Below are 15,529 nucleotides of genomic sequence, written 5' to 3' on the forward strand. Positions count from 1 at the left end.
TCATGGCGCCCATTCCAGAACTAAAACAATGTGTACGAAAGAGTATATCCGGGCGTTTCTTGAACTTTAGACAGCCAGCAGAAAAAGTTATTTACACTACAGCAAATTGCCAACATCGACAACACAACCGAAAAATATCCATTAACCGAATCACCGGTGAAAACGAAGCATGTGCATGAAATTTGGACAAAAGACAAGTAACAGCGAAAATAATAACACTAGGCAGGAAGGATATATCCATAATTGTCCTGGTAGACTCAAGAACAGGTCCGACGCCAACCAGTTGCTTCCTGTAGAGCACGAACTCAAATTAAAAACAGCAAAGCATTTAGAAGAGCGAAGCGGCCAGCATGAAGAGACCACCAATGCCACCGATGACCATCGAGGGGCCGTCCTTGGGGGCGGCGTTGGTGGTCGTGGAGGACGCGCCGGACGACGTGGTGGTCGTCTTGGGACCAGAGGGGTTGTTGGTCGCATCATCGGCTAGCATGGTGTACTGGACAGAGACCTTCTGGCCGTTGTACTTGGTCACGGTCTGGGGGATGGTCTGGTTCTTCAGGTTAGAGTTGTCGATCTTGCCCTGGTGCTGGGCAGCATCGGGGAGACCGTTCTTGATCCAGCCCGGAACCTCGGAGGGAGGAGTGGGCAGGTCCCACGAGTTGTAGAAGTTGCCCTTGATGATGCTGGGGTCGCACTTCTCGGGCTGGATGCTGTCCTGAGTCACGTTGGTGGAGGTAAGACGGGCGATGTCAAGCTGGTCGAACTGCTTCTGCAGGTTGTAATAGTCAACGAGCGTCTCGACAGAGTCGGCAGACTTGATGTTGACCAGGCCGTAGTTGTTGGCATCCTCGGTCCACTGGTATACCAGACCGCCTGAGAAGTCCTGGGTCATGTCCTCGCCGTAGATAGCCTGCACCTCGGTGAAAGTACGGGGCAGAACCTTGTTGCAGCCATACTCGGAGAAGAAGACAGGGATAGTGGCCGACTTGAAGTCCGTCACCAGCTGGTCGTAGGTGCTGGTCTTCATGTTGGCGTCACCGCACCAGGAGTACGAGTTCAGGCCGAACATGTCAGCATTGGAGTCGGTCGAGTTGTCAAGCGCACACTCGAAGTAGTGGGCAGTGTCCACCAGAATATTACGCACATCCGCAGCGGAGTATCCGACTGGAATGTCGCGCTTGGACTGGGCGGCAATGTACTGCTTCATGTCACGAATGACGGCACGAACGTACAGCGGGGCAGAGTAAGTAGCGTCCTGGTTGATGACCTCGTTTCCGGCGAAGAAACCAATCACGTTGTCAAAGTTCATGAAGGCATTCACGATACCGAACACCTGACGGTAGTACTCGTTGGTGTAGGTGGTCCAGGGCGCAGTGTTGTCCAGGGCCTCCTGAGGGGTGTTGACATCAAGAATCATGTAGATACCGGCGGCGTTGAAGGTAGACACGCACTCATCGTGGCTGCCATTGGCTGCCAGGTTGTAGACACGGATGGTGTTGATCTATGGGGGAATCGTTGCATCAGCTTATCGAGAACGCACGGCGGGAGAAAGTGATTCGACTTACGCCCAGCGCCTGCATGAGGGCCGCATCACGCAGACACGCCTTGGGGTCGGTCAGAGGGTCCTCGTTAGCGCCGGGGTTGAAACCGGATGATCCACCAGGCTGATAGCTGTTCGGCTAGTCAGTCATCTGTCTTGGGCTGAGAGGTCAACAGAGGATCTTACTCAACGCCGATAATTTGGAAGCGCTCATTGGTCTGGGAGTTGACAAAGTCTTTGCCCTTCACTTCAAGCGGGATGACAGCGGCTGCAGTGCTGGCGAGAGCACAGATGGCCGTAGCGAGACGACCGTAGGACTAGAGAGTGGGTGAGCCAGGGTCAGAAGAGTCGATGGAATGAGGCATACGGGAATCATTGTGATGGGCTGAATTATTCAGGCCAAATGGTGGTATATATCAAATGGGTGTCCAAGTGAGAGACAAGAGTGACCGTCGAACAAGGTCTGAAAAGAGTGACAGAGAGAGTGTGTGTGGGGAGGAAAGAACGAGTGTCTGGTGAATGTATATACACCGAAAAAGAAAGAAAGAAAGAATGGACAAGAAAGGATGGGAAAAAGGGAAGGAGTGAGAGAGAGAAGACAAAGACACGAAGAGATGAAACGGGCAGAAGAAATAGGAGAAAGAGCGAAACACGGAAGGATTGAGATCGGCGAGTTGTGGGGCACAGTTAGGGGTCTGGCGGGTGACTTGGTGGATACTTGGAAATGACTAGTGTCCACTACGGGGAGCGAAGTACCCTGCATGTACTACCAACGGAGCAGCCTATTGACGCGATCGATGGCGCCACAGACGGAGCCATGCCCAAAGTCTAATCCATTCAAGACTTCTAAAATAGTACAGTACTACACTGAAGATTGCCTGTCCGGGTCCGAGTCCTTCCATCCACAGACCTAGTCCAACCCAGCCCAAGACGGTACAATGCAGAAAATAGAGGTGGGGGAAAGAAATCAGAAATGTCGACGCAACAGAATCATGGCGCCGAGAGAAGCCCAAGGCCTCGGCACCCTCTGCCAAGGCTTAAACCCCAATGAACACATACATATACAAAATACAGGAGGAGACAGGGGGCAGTGTGAGCGGTATACAGGTAGTGGAGAGCGGGAGGGTGAACGGGTAGATGGCGGATAGTGTCGGGTAAAAAGGAAGGCGAGCGAGGGAAGCGGCACAAGTACTTTACTCGACGCCGTGGCTATCACTGCCACTCTCGCCGGTGAATGAGCCCAGGTTGAGGCTAGAATCCATGGCAACCATCTCGGCCAGGATCTCCAGGACCTCCTTCGGGACGGTCTTGTCGTAGATCGAGATCAGGTCCTTGGGCTGCGGGTACACCTTCAGGGCCCGGTAGAACGCGAGAGCAGCCTGGATTTGGTCGGAGCCTAATGGCGCAACAAGTCATGTCAATATGGGAGATCCGGGGACTAAGTGGGGAGAAAAAACATACCCTCAGCACACAGCGACTCGCCCTGGGCCACTTGGCCCATGAAGTAGGCCTCCTTCTCTTCCAGATCTGTAGGGAAGCCCTCCTCCTTGGCCTTCTGCACAGCTTGCTTGATCGCTTCCCGCTGCTGGGCACCGTGGGCCTCGGCCTCCTCCTTGGCTGCGCGAGCCATGCGGCGGTTGTTGCGCTTCAGGGACTTGCGGAATTCTGGGTCTGTCTGGCGCTTGTGGTCAAAGTACACTGCATAGGCTGTTACGAATAGGTAGGAAATCATTAGCTAGGTTGCACCGGTCAACACGTGTGATGGACACTTACCGAGCAGGCCGGTGATGACCGTGCCGGCTGAAGCAGCCACCAAAACAGAGGTTCTCATGGCGAAGGGAAGAGTATAAGCGGCAGCAAAAGAATGGAAATCGACAAGGCACCCGAACACAATGGGGGGTTGTGAATCAATGGGATGGAAGAGAAATGGGAGATGGAACGAATGATAATCATTGCGAGTGATAAATTTGAAGGAGGATTTATGTTCTTCCGGGAGCCTAGGAGCTGACTGACCAGCGAGCTCTCCACAGTGATACATACCATCCCTCCTCTGTCATCCATCAACCATTCACCATGGAAGGACGAGGCTTGACCCTGCGCAGCAAGTCTCGCCGCCAGCGGCCTCAGATCAGTGCCCCCAAGCCCATCTCTGGTCCGCTGCCGGCCAACATCAAGGCCCCCGAGAGTCGGTCAGGAGCCATCCCCGCCGGCCGCGACCAACGAGCTCCGCAGAAAGATGCCACGTCCGACCTGGTCAAACGCCGCTACTCGACTCGCTTCAATCCAGCTCCCGACTTCGATGCCAATGCACCCCCGGTGCCCTCGCTCCCACCTCAGCCTGGTGGGCTGGCCCCAGCCGCTGTCCAGAGGAAGCCATCGGCATCCGACCTGTCATCGGAGGCACCCAAGGTCGACCTCAATGCTTTGCGAGATCCGAGTCTACCCGTGGATCGATGTAAGTACCCTGCGAAAACAATTGGTGGGTTTGGTGTTGACCGGATGGATCTTTAGATGTGGCCAGTTTGCTTGCCAACGCGTCCGAGGAAGAGATCCAAAAGTACCAGGCGAGCCTCCGCAAGGTCAAGAACCGTACCTCGACCGACCTCCAACAGAACGTGTACCAGAACCGCACGCAATTCATCAAGATCAGTAAAGAAGCAGAAAAGCTCAAGGATGAGATGCGCACGCTCCGCACCCTGATGGCGGAGCTCACCACCGCACTGGGACAGACTACGGTGGGCAACACGCCCAACCCCATGTCTCCCACGGAGGAATATGTCCCCAAGCGCAATGCGAACCGCAGCTCCGTCGCCAACCTGGAAAGCATGTGGAATGTGCAGCTCCAAACCCTGTGGAAGACCGTGGAAGGGTCCCAGAAGTTCCTGCCGGCTGTCCCAGGGCGGCACATCGTGTTGGAGACGGGTAACTGGGCCGAGCTGGATTCGGCGACCTGGAAGCCCCGGCGGCCCGTCCATATCGTCTTGTTGAATGATCATATCCTGGTGGCCGCCAAGAAGCGCAAGCGAGTAGACCAATCCCAAACCAGCCGTCGAGGACCCGTCCCAACCAAGCTCGTCGCAGAGGAGTGCTGGCCACTCCAGGACATCGACATGATTGATCTGGCTGCCAACCTGGGCACCGGCGCAGCGCGTGAAGAAGCTGTGGACCGTGGGATTACGAATGCCATCAGCATTCGAGTGGGATCTAAGCCGTACACTTACCGCCAGGACAAGCGGGACACAACTACCAAGAACGAGCTGCTTCAGACGTTCCGTAAAACGGTTGAAGACCTACGGCGCATGCTTCGGTCCGAAACAGAGGCTGCGAGCAAACCGCTCGAAGCCTATGGGCTTCTCGCGGGCCGAATGTCCTACACGCCAAAGTCCGAGACGTTTGATTTCTCGGAGATCGCCCGCGACAAGTCGGACCTGCGAATTGATGTGGATGGGAAGCAGCAGAATCTGCGTTGGGTCGAGAGCCAAGTGGATGACCTGGACATTGACATTGCACTGCAACGGTTTGAGTTGGCCGTGACAAGCATTGAACGGCTGCGCAAGTTGGCCAGGGGACTGAAGGGGAACGCCATGGCGCAGGAGGTGATCAACGGCAAGGTTGATGAGCGCGCGGCGAAACTGGCGGGCATGCTCTCCCGGGCGTTGGTGGATACGCACTCCTTCCCGATGGCGACCAAGACCAATGTCAGCTGGCTGTCCCGCCTCGGGTATGAGGACCAGGCCCGTGAAGCCTATCTGAAGGCCCGATCCGAAGTGATCGCTAAGCGCGTTCGGTATGTACTTCTCTCCTTTTTGTTTCTTATCTTGCCAAGCTAACTAGGCACTACAGAGCCTGCGTCTTCGAGGGCGATCTACCTCTTTACATCTTCCAGATCTCGTTCGTCTATTTCACACTCATCAAGAATACCATCAGTATCTACCAGCAGTGCTTCCCGTCCGTGATGACAAGTTCCTGCATCCGATGGGCCAAGCAACATCTCGACGGGTTCAATGCGCTACTCGGCCGCCAGCTCAGCAGCGTGCAACGGGGCACCTCTGTGTGGGAGAAGTGCTTGAATATTGTGCATGACCACGCCGAACTGCTGGCAGAGGTCGGCGTTGATTTTACGGATTTGGTCGCTCGCGGATTAGACAATTACGGCGAACAGGCTCCTGGCGGAGAAGGCATGCGCACTGTTCAGCCGGGCGAACTGCCGCCTTCCCCAGCGCCGCCAGCGATGATTTAGTTAGTTCTTTAGTCGGTCGTCAGCCTTGCTTACCTGAGATTGTTTCGTGCTTCTTGTTCATCTCGAGTCCACTTAGAGACCCATGGGAGTAAAACCCAAATGCCACATCTAATATTTCTCCAATTGAACGGACTGGTAAAAGTATCGCAGCCAAATTTCATCCCTCATTCTCAAAACAATCAACCCTCACCGTGGCGGACACCCTCCACCTCAGCTCAGCCTTGGCCCCCAAAGCCACCCACCCGTCCACTAGCGTCATCCCCGAGGCCACGCCAGTACCCATTCCACCCATCTATACCTCCGACGAGAAAATGAAGATAGTCCTAGCAGGCTCAACCGGCTTCATCGGCCAAGAAGTTCTCCAACAATGCTTAGACAGTTCCAAAACCACCTCAGTGGTGGTCCTCTCGCGCCGCGAGTTACCCGCGCAAGAAGATAAGGACAAAGCCAAGAAACTGCGAGTCGTTCTCGTGGATGATTTCCTGTGGTATCCGGACTCGATCAGGGATGTGATTAAGGATGCGGATGCATGTATCTGGTAGGAATCCCTTATATTTCCTTGATACTACCGCAAAAGTTGTCGAGTGAGGGAAAACAACTATCCAGCAAGTCCAAACTAAGCGGGTGAGCAGGACACTGGGCAAAGCGCGCATGCCCGATAACGAAACAGCCCGCCGTGTGAGCGTAGATTATACTCTCGCCGCCGCGCGGGTGTTGCAAGAGACGGCGGAGAACAAGATCCGCTTTGTGTATTGCAGCGGAGCCGGGGCGGAGCGAGATCATAATAAGCCGTTGTGGTTTCTGCAGGAGTATCGACGGATTCGAGTATGTCTGCCTAACTATAGAAGTAACTGTTTGCGCGCCGGCGAAGTTGACCGAAAGAACTAGGGCCAAGTGGAGAATGAGCTGATTTCCTTCGCCGAGGCACACCCAGATCACTTCGATGCGTACATCATGCGCCCCGGCATGGTAATGTCGTCCGACTTGACCCTACGCAGCATGATGTTGTGCCTAACGACCTCCGTGCGGGTGGATGTGTTGGCGGGCGCCATGCTGGATCTGGCGCTGGATGGCGGCGAGAAGAAGATATGGGAGAACGCGGAGATCATCCAGGCGAGTAAGGATAAATGACCAGGTTTGTCTTTATTCATGGTTTGGGGTTGAAGATGGTGTATATATACATTTGTTCTATGGTTCTATTATTGATTCTTTTTATATGCCTTCTCACTTCTTCTTCGTAGCAGGCAACTCCAGGGTGTACATTTCGTATGTGTCCATATCCTCATAGCTCGGGTCATCCTTCATATCCGGAGGGCGTTCGGTGCGACGAGCGTGTTGATCAAACTGATGAGACCACACCGTATCCCACACAGATTGGTCGCTCAAGACGGTACCGCTGGAAAGGTGACCAAGCCGGAAGCCCAGGGGCTCGTCGACGCCCATGTCAGACGGCAGGCGCATAAAGTGGCGGACGCTGTTGGGGATTTCTTCTTTGACATGGCTAATGAGTACCAAAGCCTGGTCATCCGACAGGCCCTTGAAGCGGATTTCGGGGTTTTTGTCTTTCGCTTTCTTTCGCTCTCCGAGATCGAGGAAGTGCAGACACTTGTCCCGCTGACTGGCCGACAGGCCTGAGAAGGGTTCGTCGAGGATGACGATATCCGGTCTGTGGATGAGGGCTCGCAGAAACAGCACGATACGCTGCTGGGCGGTGGTGAGCTCGCCAAAGCGCAGTTGGTCCGCATACTCGATGTCGTGCTCTTCATCAATAAAGGCTGTCGAGTAGCGAAGAGACCCGAGTTTGGGGAAAAACTCGCGCCCCTCCGTTGGGTAGAGCTTTGGTGGCTGGACCTTATCGGCCGCATGGGGATCAAATTCATCTTTGAAGTAACGCAAGACCGCGTTCACGTCCAGGTCCCGCTCATAGTCCAGCTTTGGCTTGGACAAGAATGTCTCCCCGAAGGCCGATTCGAGGGACTGTCGCAGCGTCAGCTGACGAGGGAAGAACGCGTGGATCTCTGGGGACGAATGGCCGAGACGGGATTGCAGCTCGAAAATGGAGATACCGGGTTTGCCGGCTTCTGGCAGTCGAGACCGTCCAAACAGTTTGATAGGCAGGGCGTATGTCTGTGGATGATCGGACGTGATCAACGACAGTAAGGTCGTCTTGCCTGACCCGTTGGCTCCCAGAATCGCCCATCGTTGACCCCGACGCGCCTTCCAGTGCAGACCATCCTTGTCGGCGTTGTGGACCCTTTGTTTCCAGTCGCCCAGCACCGCTCTCTCGCCGTACTGAACGCGGACGCCTTCCATCTCGATCAAGGGTTCTCCTGCTTTCCGAGCATGGCTATCGAGGGCTTTCTTCTTCGGTTTGCAAACTCCAAGGTCTCCAAGGAGTTCCCAATCTAAATATCCAGCTGTCATAGCGTCTTGAGATGCTTGCGACATGCTCTCTTTTTGAGGCCTGCCCTTGTTGAGCCCGGGGAAAAATTCCTTCCGCCAAACTTCCAGCCCTTCAGCAACTTCACGGTTTGAACCCTGCAAAAGGATCCGTTGGGAGTTGCCCACAATCATCCTGTGGGTGATCCAATCTGGAACGGTATCTTGAGGGCGTAGAGCCAGCACCAATCGCGGGGCACATTTCTCTGCTAACCGGTGGAGCAGTCCAGAAATGCCTTGAACGGTGGCCGGGTCCAGTCCCACTGAACGTCGTTAGCTAGACTCGAAAACGTGTCGGATATACATACTGAATGGCTCATCCAGCAGCAACAGTTCCGGCTTTTTCAGCAGCGCCTTGGCGATCCGCGCCCGCCGCGTCTGGCCATTGCTCAGATTGGCGACGGGCATATCAAGCAGATCTCGCAGGCGCAAATCGGTGATGACCTGCTCGAGAAGCTGCTCATCATGCATTGACCCTTGTTCCTCCCCTTCCAGTGGGTTCAGAGACATCTGGCCGCGAAGGAATTGCTGCACCGTCCAGTCTGTCTCCTCGCGATGACTCTCATACCGGGCACTTAGGTATGCGCCTCGGGTCCCTCCAATTGCGCCGGACCCCTCGCCACTGAACCCAATATATTGAATGGCATTCCCCTCAAAGCGTAGTCGCGGGTCCTTGGCCGCGATCTCTTCCGTGCGGAGATAAGGGTACGAGCGCGCAGTTGGGGGGATACAGATGTGCTGGCCGCGTAGGACGTGGAGAAGATCGGTTCGGCTGGGGGTGCCAATCACCGCCCAATGATGGGGCGGCGAAATTCCATTATCTGTTTTCTGTGAGGGGAGATCCGAAGGGAGGGTGAAGTTGAGGTTTGGGAACAGCGGAGGGTTAGATGCGTCATTGGCGGTCGGATACTGCTTGTAAAAAGTGCCATCCTGAATATGGATCAGGGGAGGAGCCGAAGACACCAGGCGCACTGAGCGATGGAATGGATGGGCAGCCAAGCGCACCCATGGCCGCAGACTTGGTCGAGGCAGCATCGTCAGATATCGAGGAGCGAAAGGAAAGCAGCGCCCCGGGTCAACGAGAAAGGCCAGTCACGTGAGGAGTACTATTTGTTGCACGCGAGGGGATTATAGCAGCCAGGGAACATCAGTTCAAGAACGAAGCGAGAGCATTGTAGTTGATTGGTTACATTATTGGAATTTAGTCTGGTGGTGGAATGGTCAACTAGTCTTCGAGAGACCTACTCCAGAATATATCCATCCTAGGTTCATCAAAACGACCCAACCAAGGTTGCCATCCAATATATACATCGCCCGATCATAATTCAGTTTAATAATACACCACTCCGGTACCTCTGTTCACATGATGTGAATGTCTCACTACCGATCCGACCGGGCTGCCGGGTTCTAGGCTGCCCCCGCTAGACCCTATTCAATCTTGCGTCCCAAATAAAAAAACACCAAACAAAGGCTGCTTCTTCAAAGTTTCCTTGCTATCATCACTATCCTCGATTATTGACACAACCCAAACCATGAATTTGCAAACCTTGCTGACTTTCACGACGCTGGGCCTCGCGGCCGCAGAATCCTCCGTCGTCTCTCTGTTCATTTTTGATGCAGACCCTCAGGCGCTGGTCGGCTCGGTCGTGGCATCGGTGTGTGGCAGCCCAAAAACGATTAGGATGGCCCCTGCTAACCGGACGATGATTTCCTAGAAATCCGACACGACGACATACAGCATCAACTGCGCCTCTGGCGAGAGCCCCGAAAACTGCGGATTCGCCGCGGGCTTCATGTACACCGCGGCCCCGACAACAGTCGATTGGATGTTGGCTCCACCATATGATATGTACGTTCGTGAATATACATGATGGAGTGATCGATTCCTGTTTCTAAGATCTAACTGATGATAGCGATGGCCACGTTGGTTGTTCGATGGGAGGAACCACGGCGGCCGTGTGCACCCTGACCATGCCACACCAGGTGATTGGTAGCTCGCGCACCGAGTTGACTCAAGTCACGACTCTGAGCAAGAATGATATTACCTTCATGCCTGTCACTATTACTGCAGGTCCCTTGGCCACCACCACGTCGCAGGCTTCGGGTGCGTCTTCCTCTGCGAGTACCAGCACGGGCGGTCTGCCTCAAATCACCGCAAATCCCGGGGCGATTTTGGGTGGTGCCGCAGCGGCTCTAGTTGCTGCTGTCCTGTAGGAGAGATGAGAATATGTGGTTTTTGATGACAGGCATTTACAAACCTAACCCTAAGCCCATTTGGATCTTGTACTTAATACAAAAAACGTGAATAGGATAGTTAATTCATTTCGGCTCTAGTTGCAGACCTCATGCCTGACATGTAATATGATGTAGTTGCTGGGTAAACCTCGGTCTCCACATCGGCCATTCTCCGCAATAATCACCGGCTAAAGATATTGCGCGATCAAAATCATAGGCCGCCCCTGATTCTTAAGTGCGGCTCTTCCTAATCAGCTCACCCTGTTCCATACATTCCATTCACACTCGCACCGATGTCAATTCCGTCCCTACCGCTCTTCGTGGCGGCGCAGACCCATGCCCAGTGCAACCCCGCGAAAGTGGCGGTCGTGGACACTACCAAGCAGGAGTCTTTCACCTTCGGTCAGCTGCTCGCCGATGCGGCGACATTGAAAAAGGGCATTCTTGGGGAACTTGGGCTTTCGGACTCCGGTGATTTGGACGAACGGCGTATCGCCTTCCTCACTCCGAACGGATACGACTATGTGGTCACTCAATGGGCCGTGTGGGCGGCTGGGGGAGTGTGTGTGCCACTCTGTAAGCTGTTGCAACATTCAATTCCTGGGGGCTTTGGGGCTAATATTAAGGAAAATAGGCACAAGCCACCCTGTGAAGGAGCTCCTATATACCGTGGGCGACTCGGACCCATCCCTAATCCTCATCCATCCAACATTTGAGAAAGTGGCGCCGGCTTTGCGCGAGGGATGCACGACCGCCATCCCAATCATGAACTTGGAACCTTTTACGCGCACCGACGAAGCGCCTCTGCCCGATTTCTCTCCTTCTTTTCCCTTGACCCGTCGAGCCTTGATGATCTATACATCTGGCACCACATCCAACCCGAAAGGCTGTGTCACAACACACGAAAACATTACATTCCAGGCAAACAGCCTCATGGAGGCCTGGAATTACAACTTCTCTGACCATCTCATCCATGTGCTCCCACTGCACCATGTCCACGGGATTATCAACGGGTTAACAGCCAGTTTCCTGAGCGGCACGACGGTGGAAATGCACCCGAAATTCGACCCGAAAGCGATTTGGGAGCGGTGGCAGGACCGCGGCTCCTCGACTATGTTCATGGCTGTGCCAACGATCTACTCGCGACTCAATGATTATTTCGATGCTCACATTCGCGGGTCTGAACAAGAAACGGCTGCGCGAGCGGGTGCGAAAGCACTGCGGTTAATCGTTAGTGGGTCTGCGGCACTGCCGACTCCTATAAAGGCCAAATTCGCCGAGATCACGGGTCAGGTCCTGCTGGAGAGGTACGGGATGACGGAGATTGGTATGGCGATTAGCTGCGGGTTGGAGGTTGAGAAGCGCATTGATGGCAGTGTGGGCTGGCCGCTCCCTGGTGTTCAGGTGCGATTGACCGAGAAGGAGACCGGGCGGGTCATTGAGGAAAGTGACGAAGACGGGATGATTGAGATTAAGGGCGGCAATGTCTTCCGCGAGTACTGGCGCAGACCTGAAGCAACCATATCCGAATTCACGGCCGATGGCTGGTTCAAGACGGGCGATGTAGCCAGGCGCGATGCAGCTGGCGCTTACTTTATCCAGGGCCGGGCGTCGGTCGACCTGATCAAGTCCGGTGGGTACAAGATCTCGGCGCTTGAAGTCGAGCGCAAGATGCTCGCATTGGACTCCATCCAAGAAGTGGCGGTCGTCGGGCTAGCAGATGAGGAATGGGGACAACGGGTTGCGGCAGTGGTCAAGGTTCGCGAGGGAGTATGTTGAATCCTTTTCGTTACTGGGCTTTAACTAATACTTGATACAGGCTGCACGGCTGGAACTCCCAGCTCTTCGTGCCGAACTGAAGAACGAAATGGCACCGTATAAGATCCCCACGGTGCTGAAGATCGTGGATGGGATTGAGCGTAATGCCATGGGCAAGGTCAACAAGAAGATCATTGTACAAAAGTACTGGCCCGATAAGGCTTGAAGAACTGCGACCATGCCGGGATGAGACATGAATCTTAACGAAGAGATACATAGATCGGTATACATATACGATAGATCACAAACTACGAGAGACCGTTTTGACTGTTGACAATTTTCTATATCCGAGGCAAGAGACCTCGCACCCAACGAAGTTATAACTGGAAGATCCAACGGGGATCCTTGTCTCCCAAGAATTCACCCTCAATGTCTCCAACGTCACCCATCATGGCCGTCAGACCTTGGGCTTCTCTCGCACGCTCCTTCTTCTCATTCTCCCGCTTCAAAACGTACCATAAAGTCCCCACGACGAAAATATTGGCAACCAGGTAACCCAGCGCAGTGCCGTGGCCTACAAAGTAGTACGGAGTCCACTCATTGCGATACAACTGTGTACCCATGACGGCGCCCAGATTTCCAATAGAAATCTGCAAAGCGTTTGCGATGCAGCGTTTCGTCTGTCCGGAGACGTTGTTCGCGGGCCATGAGAGCACGATGGCAACGGCAGGATAAATGCCGGCTGCGGCGAAGACAGTTCCGACGTAGGACACGCCGGCGCGGTGATCGGTTAGTAAGATAATATATCCAATGCAGGCGAGGGCTGAGGAGCCCATGATGAATGGGGCCCGACGTTGAGTCCGCTCGGAGAGCACGGCGACGGTGATGGTCAAGATGAAAGCCACAGCATACGGGGGCACAGTGAGCAGTTGTGCTTCGGCTGCAGAGTATCCCAGATCTTTGATAATTGTCGGCTAGCGAACGGTGAGCAGAGTCTTAAGACAGGCGTAAAAACAACCAACTCACCAGAAACAACGAAAGTGTATACAAGGGCAGTGACATGGTGTGGAAACCCAAGCAGTATAACCAGACCTTGGGATCCTTGAATGCATCCAGCACCGCCGACCAAGTGAAAGTTTCATCGCGCGTGGCATCATTGTCGTTCTTGAGGCGGAATTGTATGTACTCGCGCTCTTCCTCAGTCAAGAACTCGGCCGTCGCCGGATAGTTGTATACCCAGAAATAGGCAATGATGGACACGACAATGGTCAAAAGTCCTTCCTACATCGATGTCAGCTTGATTTCACACATTATTTTCTTTCTTTCGTGACAAACCAGTATGAAAATCCATCTCCAGCCGTTATATCCTCCAACTCCCTTCATATGGGCAATGCCCCAGGCGAGGATACCACCAAATGCACCGGCCAATGATGCGGCACTGAAGAACAGAGCAACGCGATAATGCTGCTCATTTCGTTTATACCACATAGACAAGTAGAATACCACGCCGGGGAAAAGACCACTTTCTGCGACGCCGAGGAAGAAACGCGAAGACAGGAACCCGGAGTAGTTCTGCACAACTCCCAGAAGGGTTGCTACCACGCCCCAGACGAGAGTAAGGGTAGGCAGCCATTTGCGCGGGGTCGTCTTCTTCAAGACAATGTTGCAGGGAATCTCGAAGAGCACGTATCCGATGAAATAGAGGGTAAGGCCGGTGAGGTACTGATCTCCTGCTATATCAATTGACTGTGATTAGCAAGACAGAAGAATGCGCCATTAAGTGGCAGACATACACATCCCGACGTCCGTCGTCATGCCCTCGAGCTTTGCATTTCCAACTGTTGTCGCCAATTGATCAGCGTTGCACCAGTAGTTTGTGTCTGTACTGGCGTACCATTACTCCGATCCAGGAACGAAAGCAGATACAACAATGTCAACGGCGGGAGCAGTCGGTAGTCTAGTTTCCGAAGCAATGCCTTCTCGTTGATGCCAAAAGTCTCACCGAGACTGCTCGATGAAGGCGTCGAGGTATCGACTTCCTGCTTGGGACCAGGGCTGACCGAGCCCTCGGCCTCCTTCTCTGCGACCGCAGACATGGCGACAATTCGATTATTAGCGTGTCAAGCCCGGTGTCGAGGCCGGAACAAGGGGAACAGAAATGAGTAGGGAATTTTAATCTCTATGTCAAAAGCAAAGTTAGAGAGAAAAGAAAGCTATGGGACTACGACTTCTATAATATTCTTCACGATCCTGAAGCACACCATCGAGCACCCGCTTCGCGCGATGTTGGCGGGCATCTCTCACCAAGCCAAGGAAACAAGAGTAGATCTTGCATCATGTCAATTACCGGCCGGGAACAAAAGACAGGGATCAGCGAATAATATTTCGCGTGAAACCACGCTGGCGGGACCCTGCGTTGTGTGTCTGAACAATGTGCATGATGAGCAATTCAGGCACTGCGATGACGAGATCGAGTGGGCGGAGATGTAGGCTGAGGATAGTCTGGATGAAAGACTAGGCAGATTAATGCTAGAACATTATTTCTAATTGTTCCGGCACTAGTTACTCCCGCGAGTGGATGTCATAATGTCATATGTGGATTTCTGATCTACTATCTTGTGGAACATATGCCGTTTTAATGCTTGGAATTTGTGTCAAACTGGTCGGGTTTGAATTCTTAAACGTCAGAGTCCCTGATCCTGGGAATGGCGGTATACAGCCCTAGATGTATGCGTTAAATAGGCGCGCAACGGTTTGGTTTCGTCCCATCTCCTTCCCTAGGCACAGCATGGACCTGACCCGAACTCGACAGTAAGTCCGATGCCCAATGTACATACTTTCCACAATCGCCATAGCCATGGGAGTTACCAATGTATCCCTTAGACTGCCCAGTCAGGATTCATGTCTTTGCGCCTCTCGGTTGTTTGGACCTAATGTCATCGGTTATCCAAATCACGCCATCGGAAGATGGTCCGGGCGACTTTGAGTATTGTGATCAAGAAACGGCCGCACAAAAGTCTACTGTAGGCGAGATAGACGCACTGCTAAACAATGATATGCAATGTGAAAATAATCAGGTTGTTGTTTGACGGGAATTTATACACAGATGGTAGTTAGCTAGTCGTGATAGGGTGGTGGGTGCATCGGTTTAGCGGCCGCAACCTTCGGAACAGCCATAGCGAGGTGTCTCGAACTTCCGATTTTTCACAAGTAGTCAAGAAAAGATGCTCTACGAAGACGACAATAACAGTAAAATAATAATGATGATTATATTAGACATACAGTCGAACCCCCATGCCGATGCACCAATATAAACC

General features: G+C 53.5%; 8 protein-coding genes across 8 annotated transcripts; 4 read left to right on the forward strand and 4 right to left on the reverse strand.

The window, feature by feature from the left end:
* Positions 1-328: 328 nt before the first annotated feature.
* On the reverse strand, positions 329-1,916 carry gel2 (1,3-beta-glucanosyltransferase gel2; the record flags this gene model as incomplete). The annotated part of the gene is made up of 4 exons (XM_057198997.1): positions 329-1,501; positions 1,566-1,671; positions 1,727-1,857; positions 1,908-1,916. The coding sequence occupies 4 exons, from the start codon at positions 1,914-1,916 to the stop codon at positions 329-331; spliced, it is 1,419 nt and encodes a 472-aa protein (XP_057049698.1).
* An 817-nt stretch (positions 1,917-2,733) lies between these two features.
* Positions 2,734-3,371, reverse strand: N7474_007588 (TOM complex receptor protein TOM20; the record flags this gene model as incomplete). Its single annotated transcript, XM_057198998.1, has 3 exons — positions 2,734-2,936; positions 3,002-3,247; positions 3,314-3,371. 3 exons carry the CDS (start codon positions 3,369-3,371, stop codon positions 2,734-2,736), a joined length of 507 nt encoding a protein of 168 aa, XP_057049699.1.
* Positions 3,372-3,613: 242 nt separating this feature from the next.
* Positions 3,614-5,780, forward strand: N7474_007589 (exocyst subunit EXO84; the record flags this gene model as incomplete). The annotated part of the gene is made up of 3 exons (XM_057198999.1): positions 3,614-3,995; positions 4,052-5,327; positions 5,384-5,780. The coding sequence occupies 3 exons, from the start codon at positions 3,614-3,616 to the stop codon at positions 5,778-5,780; spliced, it is 2,055 nt and encodes a 684-aa protein (XP_057049700.1).
* Positions 5,781-6,431: 651 nt separating this feature from the next.
* N7474_007590 (uncharacterized protein) lies at positions 6,432-6,911 on the forward strand (the record flags this gene model as incomplete). Its single annotated transcript, XM_057199000.1, has 2 exons — positions 6,432-6,605; positions 6,669-6,911. The coding sequence occupies 2 exons, from the start codon at positions 6,432-6,434 to the stop codon at positions 6,909-6,911; spliced, it is 417 nt and encodes a 138-aa protein (XP_057049701.1).
* A 93-nt stretch (positions 6,912-7,004) lies between these two features.
* Positions 7,005-9,254, reverse strand: N7474_007591 (putative ABC transporter; the record flags this gene model as incomplete). Its single annotated transcript, XM_057199001.1, has 2 exons — positions 7,005-8,482; positions 8,528-9,254. The coding sequence occupies 2 exons, from the start codon at positions 9,252-9,254 to the stop codon at positions 7,005-7,007; spliced, it is 2,205 nt and encodes a 734-aa protein (XP_057049702.1).
* Positions 9,255-9,751: 497 nt separating this feature from the next.
* On the forward strand, positions 9,752-10,433 carry N7474_007592 (uncharacterized protein; the record flags this gene model as incomplete). Its single annotated transcript, XM_057199002.1, has 3 exons — positions 9,752-9,874; positions 9,935-10,068; positions 10,133-10,433. 3 exons carry the CDS (start codon positions 9,752-9,754, stop codon positions 10,431-10,433), a joined length of 558 nt encoding a protein of 185 aa, XP_057049703.1.
* Positions 10,434-10,747: 314 nt separating this feature from the next.
* On the forward strand, positions 10,748-12,438 carry N7474_007593 (acyl-CoA synthetase; the record flags this gene model as incomplete). The annotated part of the gene is made up of 3 exons (XM_057199003.1): positions 10,748-11,030; positions 11,089-12,224; positions 12,274-12,438. 3 exons carry the CDS (start codon positions 10,748-10,750, stop codon positions 12,436-12,438), a joined length of 1,584 nt encoding a protein of 527 aa, XP_057049704.1.
* A 151-nt stretch (positions 12,439-12,589) lies between these two features.
* N7474_007594 (uncharacterized protein) lies at positions 12,590-14,308 on the reverse strand (the record flags this gene model as incomplete). The annotated part of the gene is made up of 5 exons (XM_057199004.1): positions 12,590-13,186; positions 13,239-13,493; positions 13,548-13,945; positions 14,006-14,050; positions 14,107-14,308. 5 exons carry the CDS (start codon positions 14,306-14,308, stop codon positions 12,590-12,592), a joined length of 1,497 nt encoding a protein of 498 aa, XP_057049705.1.
* Positions 14,309-15,529: the final 1,221 nt, after the last annotated feature.

This window comes from Penicillium riverlandense (assembly GCF_028828495.1).
Source record: "Penicillium riverlandense strain IBT 135883 chromosome Unknown utg000007l_segment0_segment0, whole genome shotgun sequence".
Taxonomy (NCBI): Eukaryota; Fungi; Ascomycota; class Eurotiomycetes; order Eurotiales; family Aspergillaceae; genus Penicillium; species Penicillium riverlandense.